Consider the following 16,479-nt stretch of genomic DNA (forward strand, 5'->3'; position numbering starts at 1 on the left):
ACCAAGCACCCACCCACTCACCCGCCCACTCAGTCACCCACCCACTCGCTCACTCCACCCACCCACTCACACCCCCCACACTCACCCACCCACTCACCCGCCCACTCAGTCACCCACCCACCCACTCGCTCTCCCGCCCACCCACTCACCGCCCACTCAGTCACCCACCCACTCACCCGCCCACTCAGTCACCCACCCACCCACTCGCTCACACACCACTCACCCACCCGCTTACTCACCCACTCACCTACCTACCTGCTCGCTCTCCGCTCCCACTCACCCACCAACTCACTCACCCACCCACCCACTCACCCACCCACTCACCTGCCCATTCAATCACCCACCCACTCAGTCACCCACCTACCCACCCATCCCACCCACCCGCCCACCCACCCCCCACCGGCTCGCTACGACGGTGACCGGCGCTACCTCACGAACGGCTGCAGCGAGCGTTGGGGCCCAGCCACCTGTGCCCTCATCTCGTTCCTGCGGCATCTGGTGTCGTCGTCGCTGAAGAGGCTGGGTGGCGGCGGCGGCGTCGATGGGGAGGGGGGGCGGCCCCCTCGGGGCTGAGGGGGGGCAGGTGGAAGGGGCTGTCCAGGCTGTCATCCTACGGGCGGCAGAGATGCGCAGCGCAGCGCAGAAGGTCGCTTCCTTTCATGTTAGCGCTACCAAGCGCCGCGTCGTCATCATCATCATCTACGTGGACATTCACAGCAGCCAATACTCCAAAACGCGCCACGTTGATTCTAAGTGAGGAAGGAAAAGACCGGAGGACGTGGTGACAAATCCACGCAGCCACGGGGAGAGACAGCGAGAGACATGCAAACTCCAAATACACACGTGTTTGGTGTGTGTGTACACGTGTGTGTGGTGTGTGTACATGTGTGTGTGTGTGTACACGTGTGTGTGTGTGTACAACGTGTGTGTGTGTACACGTGTTGGTGTGTACGTGTGTGTGTCACGTGTGTGTGTGTGTGTGTCACGTGTGTGTGTTGATGTGTGTACACGTGTGTGTATATGTGTGTGTACACGTGTGTGTGTGTCACGTGTGTGTGTGTCACGTGTGTGTGTGTGTCACGTGTGTGTGTGATGTGTGTACACGTGTGTGTGTGTACGTGTGTGTGTCACGTGTGTGTGTGTGTCACGTGTGTGTGTGTCACGTGTGTGTGCGTGTGATGTGTGTACCGCTTCTACGTAGAGGGGAGGGGGGGCTCGGCATGGCTGGGGCGACAGCTCCAGTGAGTGTGGCCTCTGTGAATTCACGACGCGAACGTCCTCAAACGAAGCATCACAATCAACACTCAAACTCGACATTCACAATCAAAAATACAGATCGATTAATCAATCGATCTTTATTTTCCGTGCCAATATCAATAAAGTGTGCACAAAGTAATGTGAGTGAGACAATTAGCCCATCGCCACCTCAGTAGCAAACCCCGCGGTGCGAAAGAAATCCAGCTGTAGGTGCGGACTTGCAAAGCGAAGTGCAATCCGCGTGTCCCCGTGTCCCCCGCGTGTCCCAGTGTGTCCCCACGTGTCCCCGTGTGTCCCGCGTGTCTCGTGTCCCCAGTGTGTCCCCAGTGTGTCCCCGTGTGTCCCCACGTGTCCCCAGTGTGTCCCCGCGTGTCTCGTGTCCCCGTGTGTCCCCGCGTGTCCCCGTGGTGTCCCCACGTGTCCCCAGTGTGTCCCCGCGTGTCCCCGTGTCCCACCGTGTGTCTCACCCAGGGCGTCGGGAGAGGCGGCGAGTGGCGCGGCGCGGATGTCGTCGACCGTGCGCCCTCTTCGTGACTTCCACGTCGGCCTCCAGTGAAATCCTGGAGAGACAGAGACGCACGCAGAGCGGGTGAGTGAGAGGGTGAGTGAGTGGGAGAGTGGGTGAGTGAGTGGGTGAGTAAGTGAGTGGGTGAGTGGGTGTGTGATTGGGTGAGTGGGTGAGTGGGAGAGTGGGTGAGTGGGGTGAGTGAGTGTGCGAGATTGCGTGTGTGAGTGGGTGAGAGCGACAGTGGGTGAGTGAGTGGGTGAGTGGCTCAATCAAAGGGTGTGTGAGTGTATCAGTGAGTAGGTATATGAGTGATTGGGTGAGTGCGAAAGTGAATGGGTGGGTGAGTGGGACAGTGGGTGAGTGGGTGAGTGTGCGAGTGAGAGGACGGGTGAGTGAGTGGGTGAGTAAGTGCATGAGTAGGTGCGTAAGTGATTGGGTGTGTGAGTGAGTGTGCGAGTGAGAGTGTGTGAGCGAGTGTGCGAGTGAGAGTGGGTGAGTGAGTGGGTGCTTGAGTGAGTGGGAGTGGGTAGGTGGGTGAGTGGGACAGTGGGTGAGTGGGTGTGCGAGTGAGTGAGTGTGCGAGGGTGCATGAGTGAGTGGGAGTGGATAGGTGGGTGAGTGTGTGAGTGAGTGTGCGAGTGAGAGAGTGTGCGAGTGAGAGAGTGCATGAGTGAGTGGGTGGGTGAGTGGGACAGTGTGTGAGTGGGTGAGTGAGTGTGCGAGTGAGTGAGCGAGTGGGTTAGGTCGGTGAGTGGGACAGTAGGTGAGTGGGTGAGTGAATGTGCGAGTGAGAGAGTGAGTGGGTGCGTGAGTGGGACAGGAGGTGAACCTGATCCCGGGCCTCCCCTAGGTCGACTCAGCCTCAAACGAGTACCTGGTGCGATGTGCAAACATCTTTCACTAGGGAGGCAAAGGCCGTGCCGGCCTTCATAGGTGCTCGCTCGCAGCACTTGCCCTACAGTCTGTTAAGGCTACACGGGGGATCTTTGTCTTTGGGCGAGTGCTGGTGTGTTGTGCGGCCTCCGTGCCCACCTGGATGGATGTTGAGTGACTCCAGAATCTTCATAAGTCCCATCCTTGCGCAAGACCTCCTCATCCTCCTCCTCCACAGCTGCCGATCATGATCATCGTCAATATCATCAACGTAAGTCATCAGCGTCATCATCAGCGTCATCATCAGCGTCATCATCAGCGTCATCATCAGCAGCAGCAGCGTCATTCATAAAGCAGAATCAGCGGCATCATCAGCGATCTTTGTGTTTGTGTGCAGGCGCAGAGAGGAGTTGACACACGAGGGATGGATGACACACAACACACACCACACACATTCACAACACACACCACACACATTCACAACACACACACACAACACACACACATTCACAACACACACACAAAACACACACACATTCACAACACACACAACACACACACATTCACAACACACACACAACACACACATTCACAACACACACCACACACAACACACACACCACACACACATTCACAACACACAACAACACACACACATTCACAACACACACATTCACAGCACACATATACACACGCACACATCCCACACAATACACACGTTCCACACACACACACACACCACACACACACACCACACACACACCACACACAAACATTCACAACACACACAACACAAACACCACACACAAACAAACACACATATAATACACGCACACATCCCACACAATACAAACATATACCACACACACACATATACAGACATACACACCACACACACATATACCACAACACACATATACCACACACACATATACCACACACACATATACCACACACACACACATATACCACACACACACACATATACAGACATACACACCACACCACACCACACAAACACCACACACACACATTCACAACGCCCACCACTGCCGTGTGTATGTTGAACTTCGTTCGCACCGTACGTAGCCAAACGCGCCTATTGGAGGTGCAGGGAAACCACTTTAACCCAAATCACCGCCAACCACCACCACCATCACCACCATCACCTTCAGCATCACCACCATCACCATCACCACCACCATCACCACCACCACCATCACCACCACCATCACCACCATCACCTTCAGCATCACCACCATCAGCATCACCACCATCACCTTCAGCATCACCACCATCACCACCATCAGCATCACCATCACCACCACCATCACCTTCAGCACCACCACCATCACCACCACCACTACCACCACCATCATCACCACCACCACCACCACCATCAGCATCACCATCACCACCACCATCACCACCATCACCTTCAGCATCACCACCATCAGCATCACCACCATCACCTTCAGCATCACCACCATCACCACCATCAGCATCACCATCACCACCACCATCACCTTCAGCACCACCACCATCACCACCATCAGCATCACCATCACCACCACCATCACCTTCAGCACCACCACCATCACCATCACCACCACCATCACCTTCAGCACCACCACCATCACCACCATCATCACCATCACCACCATCAGCATCATTATCTCAGAGTTCTCGCTCGCTCGCGTCCGATGGGTTCCCACACGGTGGCCGCTACCATCCGTGTGGAGCGAGAGGAGAGAGCAGGTGGGGAGACAGCAAGTGTTGAATCTCTTGCGGAGACATTTCAGGCAGGTCCGCTTGCTCTGCAAACTGCAACGAAAAACGAATAGAATCTGGCGAAGCACCTTAACCATTCCCTACATTCATAGAGCGCCTGACCTCAAGCTGCTTGTACATCGCTTAAATGTGGTGACAAAATTACGGCCCAGTCCACGCTGAATAAGCGGCGTTCACACAACGTACGGATGTTGAACAGCCCTTAGACTTTCGCTATGATAGGCCAGTAACCCCGCCCGGCCACCTTTGTCTCCCCAGTGGCGATGTTGACTACACACCGCACCAGGTACTCGTACGAAGCTGAGTCGACCGAGGGAAGGCCCAGGACCGGTTAGGATCATCGTCAGTGATGTTGTCGCCGGTGAGCGAGAATCGAACGCGGGTGGCCGGGTCCGTGGCGCAGTGTGCTAACTGCTACACCACCGCTCACACACGCACACACGCAGACACACGCACACACACGCACGCAGACACACACACACGCAGACACACGCACACACACGCAGACACACGCACACACACGCTCACACACACACGCACACACGCAGACACACACACACGCACGCACACACACGCAGACACACGCACACGCACGCATGCACACGCATGCCCAAACACGCAGACACACGCACACACACGCAGACACACGCAGGACACACGCACACACGCAGACACACGCAGACACACGCACACACACGCACACACGCACGCACACACACGCAGACGCACGCAGATACACGCACACGCAGACACACGCACACATGCAGACACACGCACACGCACGCAGACACACGCACACACACGCACGCACACACACGCACACACACACACACGCACGCACACACGCACACACACGCAGACACACGCAGACACACACACGCACACACACACACGCACACGCACGCAGACACACGCACACACACGCACGCACACACACGCACACACACCACACGCACGCACACACGCACACACGCGTTGTTGACAAATGTGTTGAGTTTCAGTGGTAAATGATAAGAAACTTACCATGCCCTCCTCTGGCACCAGAGACTTTAAATCTCGCATCGTAAACGGTGGCTCTGCACACGCACAAAGACAAAGATCCCCCGCGTATAGACTTAGCGGACTGTAGGGGCAAGTGCTGTTAGCAGGTAGCAAATACGAAGGCCGGCACGGCACACAAGGGGGTGGGTGGCCAGCACCACGCCCGGCCGCCTTTGTCTCCCCAGTGGCGATGTTTACTACACACCGCACCAGGTACTCATTTGAGGCTGAGTCGACTTAGGAGAGGCCCAGGACCAGTTCACATAATCGTCACGCAAATAACACACATGCACACATGCATGTTCAAAGTGACTTCCATTATCAACATTTCATGCACAATGCACGCATTAAAAACAAATGATTTTATGAACTTTAATAATTACAGGCATCATCTTTGAACATTCATCCATTATGATCTGTTGTCTAAATTAATTTATGGGTTCTTGGTCGAGTTTTGTGAGACTTTGTTCAGATGAGGCAGTGGAAAAAACACCATCCATACCATGCTAGCTTGGCTCAGATGTATCAGTGAAAAAACACCACCCGTACCGCGCTGCCTTGGCTCAGATGTAGCAGTGGAAAAACACCACCCGTACCGCGCTGGCTTGGCTCAGATGTAGCAGTGGAAAAACACCACCCGTACCACGCTAGCTTGGCTTAGATGTGGCAGTGGAAAAACACCACCCGTACCACGCTAGCTTGGCTTAGATGTGGCAGTGGAAAAACACCACCCGTACCATGCTGGCTTGGCTCAGATGTAGCAGTGGAAAAACACCACCCGTACCATGCTGGCTTGGCTCAGATGAGGCAGTGGAAAAGGATGTATTGGTCGCATCAACAGAGGCGGGTGTGTAGGTGCATCTTGCATTCACCAGGTGATAGAGGAGAGCCAGATGGAGGCAGGGGACTCAGCACATCTGCTTGAAACTGTCGGGCAAAGACAAAGATCCCCTGTGTAGTCAACGCAAACGATGGGGCAAGTGCTGTGAACGGGCACACACACACGCGCGCACACACACACGCACGCACACACAAACGCACACACGCACACACACACACACGCGGGTACCTCGATTGCATGGAGAGTTTCTGAGGCTCGGGTTAGGAAGGTCATGACCCCGAACCAGGGGTCAGCAGCTCCCAGGGTCTCCTCCATGATGGACAATTCATCCGGAAGCGTCAGCCGCAGTCTAGCAGACACATTGCGATGTTCATGTTTGTCCTCATGGTGGTGATGATGGTGGTGATGGTGGTGATGGTGGTGATGGTGGTAATGGTCGTAGTGATGCTGGTTGTGATGGTGAAGATGGTGGTGATGATGGTGGTGGTGATGATGGTGGTGATGGTCGTAGTGATGCTGGTTGTGATGGTGAAGATGGTGGTGATGATGGTGGTGGTGGTGATGATTATGCCGGTGGTAATGGTGGAGATGGTAATGATAGTGGTAGTCATGGCGTGGTGGTGAAGATGGTGGTGACAATGGTGATGATGATGATTGCTTGTGTTGCAATCGAAACGTCGTATGCTATTATTTAATTTAATTTATTATTTTATCTTTAGACGTGACTTAACCGAAAGAACCAAATAATCATTTACTGCAGTCACGAAAGTTCTAAAATTAAGATTGAACCACTTCTACGGGGAAGTTTGAGCTTATCCTTTTTTCTCTCTCTCTTCTCTCTGCCTGTGTCTTCTCTTTGGAATGTTCACACTTAAATTCTAACTTAGCAATCTTTTAAATACGTAATCAACCAGGCTATGCGTTAATTGTGTGTTGACCGACTCTCTGTGTTGTATTACATTACATTTCGATATTTTGCTAGGTTATTGAATTTTAGTTTGTCCTTCTGATTTTCAGACTTGCTTGCCGTGTCATCGCACTTGCAGAACCTTGTTTTTTGGACCACTCATTGATATGCAAATGTTTTCCCTAACCCCCTCCCTCTCTCTGCCTCCTCCCCCCTCTGTCTATTTAAGGCCACCCCACAGAGATGATCACCCCTCTCTGGTTCCTGTGTTGCTCCCTCTATGTATCTTGGTGATATCTGTCTGCTAATATCTCTGTCTATAGTTTTCTGGTTAGATTCTATGTTGCTATTTCATTATACCTGATGATGATTGCTTGTGTTGCAATCGAAACGTCGTATGCTATTATTTAATTTAATTTATTATTTTATCTTTAGACGTGACTTAACCGAAAGAACCAATAATCATTTACTGCAGTCACGAAAGTTCTAAAATTAAGATGATGGTGGTGACGATGGTGGTGACGATGGTGGTGACGATGGTGGTGACGATGGTAGTGATGATGGTGAAGATGGTGGTGACGATGGTGGTGACGATGGTGGTGACGATGGTAGTGATGATGGTGAAGATGGTGGTGACGATGGTGGTGACGATGGTGGTGACGATGGTGGTGACGATGGTAGTGATGATGGTGAAGATGGTGGTGACGATGGCGGTATTCTGGTGATGCGGCTGATGATGATGCTGCTTCTGCTGCTGATGATGCTGCTGATGATTCTGCTGCTGATGATGCTGCTGCTGCTGCTGATGATGATGATACTGATGCTGCTGCTGATGATGCTGCTGATGATGATGCTGCTGCTGATGATGCTGCTGCTGTCACCTCTCCGTCTCCTCCATGTCGATGCGAGCCACCGTCGCCGCCCTGTGCAGCTTCTCCAGACACGAGCGCACGTCGTCTGAAGGGCGACACGCGTCGACGCAACATCACCCTCACCACCCCCCCACCTCGTCACCCCCCCACCTCGTCAACATCACCCCTCACCACCCCCCCCACCTCGTCAACATCACCCCCCCACCTCACCCCACCCACCTCACCCCATTACCTCACCCCACCAACTCACCCTCACACCTCACCCCCCCCACCTCACCCCCCCCCTCACCCCACTACCTCACCCCACCCCCTCACCCCCCCCACCTCACCCCCCCCCCTCACCCCACTACCTCACCCCCCCCCACCCTCCCACCTCACCCTCCCACCTCACCCCACCACCTCACCCCCTCACCCTCCCACCTCACCCCGCCACCTTACCCTCCCACCTCACCCCACCCCCTCACCCTCCCACCTCACCCCGCCACCTCACCCTCCCACCTCACACCACTCCCTCACCCCCCCACCTCACCCCACCACCTCACCCCACCACCTCACCCTCACACCTCACCCCACCACCTCACCCCCCACCTCACCCCACCACCTCACCCCACCACCTCACCCCCGTGCGTCTGCCTCACCGATGAGGTAGCCGCTCTGGCGAGAGAAGACGCAGGCCAGGCCGTACATGAGCTGAGCCGACAGGTAGAGGGAGAATCGCCGCAGCTGGCCCTTCTCCTTCACGCGCAGCATCACGTGGTCCAGGACATCGTTACTGCAACATCAACATCACACACACAATACACACCATCAACACCATCATCATCATTATCATCAACACACACACACCATCAACATCATCATCAACATCACACACACATCTCATCATCACACATCAACATCATCATCACCATCACACCATCACATCATCATCACCATCAACATCAACATCACACACACATCATCATCATCACACATCAACATCATCATCACCACACACACACCATAAACATCGTCATCATCATCACACCATCAACATAATTACACACACACCACCATCAACATCACCACCACCACCACCATACAAACCATCAACATCATCATCAACATCATCATCATCACACACACCATCAACATCATCATCAACATCATCATCATCATCACACACCATCATCATCATCACACATCATCATTACACACACCATCATCAACATCATCATCACACATCATCACACATCAACATCATCATCACAAACACCATCAACATCATGATCACACACACCATCATCACACACACCATCATCATCAACATCATCACACACACCATCAACACCACACACACACACACACACCATCATCATCAACATCATCACACACACCATCAACACCACACACACACACACATCACCATCATCATCAACATCATCACCACACACACCATCATGGAGATGCGTTACGACGACCCCATCGTAAGTCAAAAATATCGGGTGCGTGAGTGAGTGGGTGAGTGAGTGGGTCAATGGTGCGTGAGTGAGTGGATGAATGAGTGAGTGGGTTAGTGGGTGAGTGAGTGGGTGAATGAGTGGGTGATTGAGTGGGTGAATGAGTGGGTGATTGAATGAGTGGGTGAATGAGTGAATGAGTGAGTGGGTGAATGGGTGGGTGAGTGGGTCAATGGGTGCGTGAGTGAGTGGATGAATGAGTGGGTTAGTGGGTGAGTGAGTGGGTGAATGAGTGGGTGATTGAGTGGGGTGAATGAGTGGGTGATTGAGTGGGTGAATGAGGTGGGTGAGTGAGTGGGTGAATGAGTTGGTGAGTGAGTGGGTGAGTGAGTGGGTGAGTGAGTGGGTGAATGAGTGGGTGAGTGAGTGTGTGAATGGGTGAGTGAGTGGGTCAATGGGTGCGTGAGTGAGTGGGTGAATGAGTGAGTGGATGAATGAGTGAGTGGGTTAGTGGGTGAGTGAGTGGGTCAATGGGTGCGTGAGTGGGTGAGAAAAACTGATGAACGGAATCGGACCGGGACGGGGTTTTCACGAGTTGTTTGGATGGAGTGGCAAGCAGCAAAGGAGCAACGCTGAATCCGCGACCCGCATCACCGGATGCCCCCGACTCTCACCAGGACAAGTTGACGTTCACAAGCAGCCATTCCCTCCTCGACAGCTTCACTGCTTTGGTGGCGGCCAACCTGCAGCAATGACCAGAGTGGTGAAGTATGGTCACCCCCCCCCCCCCCCACTCCACATTGACCAGAGTGGTGAAGTATGGTCACTCACCCCCCCCCCACTCCACATTGACCAGAGTGGTGAAGTATGGTCACCCCCCCCCACTCCACATTGACCAGAGTGGTGAAGTATGGTCACCCCCCCCCCCCACTCCACATTTACCAGAGTGGTGAAGTATGGTCACTCACCCCCCCCCCCCCACTCCACATTGACCAGAGTGGTGAAGTATGGTCACCCCCCCCCCCACATTGACCAGAGTGGTGAAGTATGGTCACCCCCCCCCACTCCACATTGACCAGAGTGGTGAAGTATGGTCACCCCCCCCCACATTGACCAGAGTGGTGAAGTATGGTCACCCCCCCCCACTCCACATTGACCAGAGTGGTGAAGTATGGTCACCACCCCCACTCCACATTGACCAGAGTGGTGAAGTATGATCACCCCCCCCCCCACTCCACATTGACCAGAGTGGTGAAGTATGGTCACCCCCCCCACTCCACATTGACCAGAGTGGTGAAGTATGGTCACCCCCCCCCCCACTCCACATTGACCAGAGTGGTGAAGTATGGTCACTCACCCCCCACTCCACATTGACCAGAGTGGTGAAGTATGGTCACTCACCCCCCCACTCCACATTGACCAGAGTGGTGAAGTATGGTCACCCCCCCCCCCACTCCACATTGACCAGAGTGGTGAAGTATGGTCACCCACCCCCCCCCACTCCACATTGACCAGAGTGGTGAAGTATGGTCACCCCCCCCCCACTCCACATTGACCAGAGTGGTGAAGTATGGTCACCACCCCCCCCCCCCCCCACTCCACAATGACCAGAGTGGTGAAGTATGGTCACCACCCCCCCCCCCACTCCACAATGACCAGAGTGGTGAAGAATGGTCACCCCCCCCCCCCCACTCCACATTGACCAGAGTGGTGAAGTATGGTCACTCACCCCCCACTTCACATTGACCAGAGTGGTGAAGTATGGTCACCACCCCCCACTTCACATTGACCAGAGTGGTGAAGTATGGTCACCACCCCCCACTTCACATTGACCAGAGTGGGGAAGTATGGTCACCACCCCCCCCCCACTCCACATTGACCAGAGTGGTGAAGTATGGTCACTCCCCCCCCCACTCCACATTGACCAGAGTGGTGAAGTATGGTCACCCCCCCCCACTCCACATTGCCCAGAGTGGGGAAGTATGGTCACCCCCCCCCCCCCACTGACCAGAGTGGTGAAGTATGGTCACCCCCCCCCCCCACTCCACATTGACCAGAGTGGTGAAGTATGGTCACTCACCCCCCCCACTCCACATTGACCAGAGTGGTGAAGTATGGTCACCCCCCCCCACTCCACATTGACCAGAGTGGTGAAGTATGGTCACTCACCCCCCCCACTCCACATTGACCAGAGTGGTGAAGTATGGTCACTCCCCCCCCCCACTCCACATTGACCAGAGTGGTGAAGTATGGTCACCCCCCCCCCCCACTCCACATTGACCAGAGTGGTGAAGTATGGTCACCCACCCCCCACTCCACATTGACCAGAGTGGTGAAGTATGGTCACCCCCCCCCCCCACCTCCACATTGACCAGAGTGGTGAAGTATGGTCACTCAACCCCCACTCCACATTGACCAGAGTGGTGAAGTATGGTCACCACCCCCCCCCCCCACCTCCACATTGACCAGAGTGGTGAAGTATGGTCACTCAACCCCCACTCCACATTGACCAGAGTGGTGAAGTATGGTCACCCCCCCCCCCACTCCACATTGACCAGAGTGGTGAAGTATGGTCACTCACCCCCCCCACTCCACATTGACCAGAGTGGTGAAGTATGGTCACCCCCCCCCCCACTCCACATTGACCAGAGTGGTGAAGTATGGTCACCACCCCCCCCCCCCACCTCCACATTGACCAGAGTGGTGAAGTATGGTCACTCAACCCCCACTCCACATTGACCAGAGTGGTGAAGTATGGTCACCCCCCCCCCACTCCACATTGACCAGAGTGGTGAAGTATGGTCACTCACCCCCCCCACTCCACATTGACCAGAGTGGTGAAGTATGGTCACCCCCCCCCGTACTTTGATAACAAAAATCGATCAGTTAACAAATGTTTTTGTTAAAAATGCGCCAATATCTTGGCAATATTGATACTTTAATAGCTTTGTGCGAGTTATAAATTGTAGAACTGTACAGGTGACGTGATGTTAACTTTATAAATAAAAACTTTGAGTAGCGTGAGGTAAAAGTTTGTGAGGGAAATGTTTATAAAAAATAACGATTAGGAATGGATAATGACATTTGTAACTTTATAAATTAGAACATTAATACGATGTATTATAAATCTATAAGTGATTAATTAGTATACTGTTGATATATAATTATATATACCGTGCTACTGTGCAAGTGTATCGTTATTAGTACATTCTGCATATAATTTGTAAGATTATAATGTAACTAATTAACTTAAATTAAAGAAATATACGAATACGAACAACGATATCGTCTTCAGTATTATAAACATGTTACATGCGAACACGCTTAATGTTAATACATTAATAGCGAGGATATCGTGAGGTAATATTAATAACTATGTAATGTAGAATAACACATCAATAGCATCATTGCGCTCGTCATCAACTGATTGACAGGTTGATGTATTTACAATAATAATTTTATGTTTATAATTAGACTTAGTCGCTATCAGCTCAAGTTTAGTATATTTGTGAGGTAAAAGTTTGTTTTACCAAATCGTCGCAAACTTTCCACGCCTTCTCAACACCTCAGGGTAATAGAACATGTTTGGTTTTCCCTCAAAATCGCTCTTAGTTAACAATAATAATTATCTCTAAAGTTTGGCGCCCTTCAGACGAGGGAAACTTTAAATCTGTGGCCGCGGCAATTCACGCTCCCACCGCTCTGCGCTGGCCAATATCTCATTAACATAATTTATGCGTCGCTGCGATGACGTCAGATCGCGTTACATTAACATAATATATGCGGTCGCTGCGATGACGTCAGACCGCATAAACATTAACATAATATATGCGGTCGCTGCGATGACGTCATATCGCGTATAACATTAACATAATATATGCGGTCGCTGCGATGACGTCATATCGCGTATAACATTAACATAATATATGCGGTCGCTGCGATGACGTCATACCGCATAAACATTAACATAATATATGCGGTCGCTGCGATGACGTCATATCGCGTATAACATTAGCATAATATATGCGGTCGCTGCGATGACGTCGTATCGCGTATAACATTAACATAATATATGCGGTCGCTGCGATGACGTCAGAACGCGTAATACATTAACATAGTCTATGTGGTCGCCGCGATGACGTCACGGAGCACGCATTCTTTAACATAATATATGCGGTCGCTGCGATGACGTCATATTGAGTAAAAATTAACATAGTTTATGTAATCGCCTCGATGACGACAGGGTCGCCGATGGCATTAACAGTGGAGTCCCCGCGATGACGTCACGGGCTGCACATCTCATTAGCATTACATTTACAGTCGCCGCGATGTCGTCACGAAACTTCATTAACATAATATATGTGCGATCGCTGTGATGACGCGTGTGAGCCGCGTATCTCATTGGCTGCCGTGATGACGTCGCGAGCGGCGAGGGCCAATCGAAAGTGAGCAGCCATTGGCCAATCCGTTCACCAATCGGATGCGTCGGTGGTACGGGCAGGGGGGCGGGGCTAAGGGGGGGGGGGGTTTGGGGGATTAGTCACGTGACCCCCCCCCCCCCAATTTACACCCTGTGACCAGAATGGTGAAGTATGGTCAAAACCAAGACTCACGAACACGACAGCAGTGCAAAGTGCGGGCAAGGGAAACACTAATCACTTTCAAATAGATTAACAACGAAAACCAACCTCTTGTTTCTATCTTAGAGACCCAAAGACACCCACAGAGACCCATAGACACCCACAGAGACACCCACAGAGACCCATATACACCCACAGAGACACCCACAGAGACCCACAGACACCCACAGAGACCCACAGACACCCACAGAGACACCCACAGAGACCCATAGACACCCACAGAGACCCACAGACACCCACAGAGACACCCACAGAGACCCACAGACACCCACAGAGACACCCACAGAGACCCATATACACCCACAGAGACACCCACAGAGACCCATAGACACCCACAGAGACCCACAGACACCCACAGAGACCCACAGACACCCACAGAGACACCCACAGAGACCCACAGACACCCACAGAGACACCCACAGAGACCCACAGACACCCACAGAGACACCCACAGAGACCCATAGACACCCACAGAGATACCCACAGAGACCCACAGACACCCATAGAGACCCATACAGAGACACCCACAGAGACCCATAGATACCCACAGACACCCACAGAGACCCACAGACACCCATAGAGACCCATACAGAGACACCCACAGAGACCCATAGATACCCACAGACACCCACAGAGACCCATAGACACCCACAGAGACCCATACAGACACCCACAGAGACCCATAGACACCCACAGAGATACCCACAGACACCCACAGAGACCCATAGATACCCACAGACACCCACAGACACCCATAGAGACCCATACAGAGACACCCACAGAGACCCATAGATACCCACAGACACCCATAGACACCCACAGAGACCCATACAGACACCCACAGAGACCCATAGACACCCACAGAGATACCCACAGAGACCCATAGATACCCACAGACACCCACAGAGACCCACAGACACCCATAGAGACCCATACAGAGACACCCACAGAGACCCATAGATACCCACAGACACCCACAGAGACCCATACAGACACCCACAGAGACCCATAGACACCCACAGAGATACCCACAGAGACCCATAGATACCCACAGACACCCACAGAGACCCACAGACACCCATAGAGACCCATACAGAGACACCCACAGAGACCCATAGATACCCACAGACACCCACAGAGACCCATAGACACCCACAGAGACCCATACAGACACCCACAGAGACCCATAGACATCCACAGAGATACCCACAGACACCCACAGAGACCCATAGATACCCACAGACACCCACAGAGACCCACAGACACCCATAGAGACCCATACAGAGACACCCACAGAGACCCATAGACACCCACAGAGACACCCACAGACACCCACAGAGACACCCACAGACACCCACAGAGACCCATACATAGACACCCACATAGACCTAGCTCCGTACTACAACAAACAAACATGGCCACACCAAACAAACGCTTTCGAAATCACCAAAATGAAGCCATCGTCACCGTCTCCATCATCGTCACCGTCTCCATGATCCAGCAGTGGACGTGTTTGACCATAGCCTGCAAGGTGACGATGGTCAACCACCCTGGGTTGGACCCCGACCCCGAAACGTCGCCTCCGAGACCCCCATGGAGGCCCCGCGTGGCCTGTACGAGCGAGGGTGGTGGTGGTGCGGGGGGTGGCAGCTGCCACCAGGGGCCGCTGCAGGCCACGTCCGCTCGCTGTGGGAAGAAATAAAATTAAATATTAACAGAGGACGACGTTTCGGTGGCGATAAAAGCAACCGTCAGCAGGAACAAACGAATGAGAAAAGAAACAGAAAACGTTGCAGCCGCGAAAGCTTCGAATCTCCGCTGGAGGCGTCATCGTGGTCGTGTTTGAGATGTCGTGGAAGTGGAGAAGGCTGTGTCGTCAATCCGCGCCACCCTCCACCACCCGACACGGGCAGGTCACGTGGGCACGCAGCGCTCGTCACGTGGACAGAGCGTGCTGCCGATTCGATACCAGTACAGCACTCGTGTAGTGTAGTGTGTAGTGTATAGTGTAGTGTGTAGTGTAGTGTATAGTGTAGTGTGTAGTGTAGTGTGTAGTGTAGTGTGTAGTGTAGTGTATAGTGTAGTGTGTAGTGTAGTGTGTAGTGTAGTGTGTAGTGTAGTGTGTAGTGTAGTGTATAGTGTAGTGTATAGTGTAGTGTGTAGTGTAGTGTGTAGTGTAGTGTGTAGTGTAGTGTATAGTGTAGTGTGTAGTGTAGTGTGTAGTGTAGTGTATAGTGTAGTGTATAGTGTAGTGTGTAGTGTAGTGTGTAGTGTAGTGTGTAGTGTAGTGTATAGTGTAGTGTGTAGTGT

General features: G+C 52.7%; 1 protein-coding gene across 1 annotated transcript; it reads right to left on the reverse strand.

Annotated features, from left to right (window-relative positions):
- Positions 1-425: 425 nt before the first annotated feature.
- LOC133338964 (meiotic recombination protein REC8 homolog) lies at positions 426-13,361 on the reverse strand. Its single transcript, XM_061547090.1, is given in 14 exon segments — positions 426-518; positions 521-610; positions 1,190-1,254; positions 1,725-1,779; positions 1,781-1,817; positions 2,798-2,876; positions 4,354-4,462; positions 5,453-5,505; positions 6,343-6,397; positions 6,540-6,660; positions 8,100-8,175; positions 8,729-8,862; positions 10,204-10,272; positions 13,060-13,361. Coding segments are annotated over 14 exon segments (1,089 nt in total). The 5' UTR covers positions 13,113-13,361.
- Between the last annotated feature and the right edge of the window lie 3,118 nt (positions 13,362-16,479).

Source organism: Lethenteron reissneri, unplaced genomic scaffold (genome assembly GCF_015708825.2).
Source record: "Lethenteron reissneri isolate LAM-NWPU_2019-01 unplaced genomic scaffold, ASM1570882v1 scaffold_1639, whole genome shotgun sequence".
NCBI lineage: Eukaryota > Metazoa > Chordata > Hyperoartia > Petromyzontiformes > Petromyzontidae > Lethenteron > Lethenteron reissneri.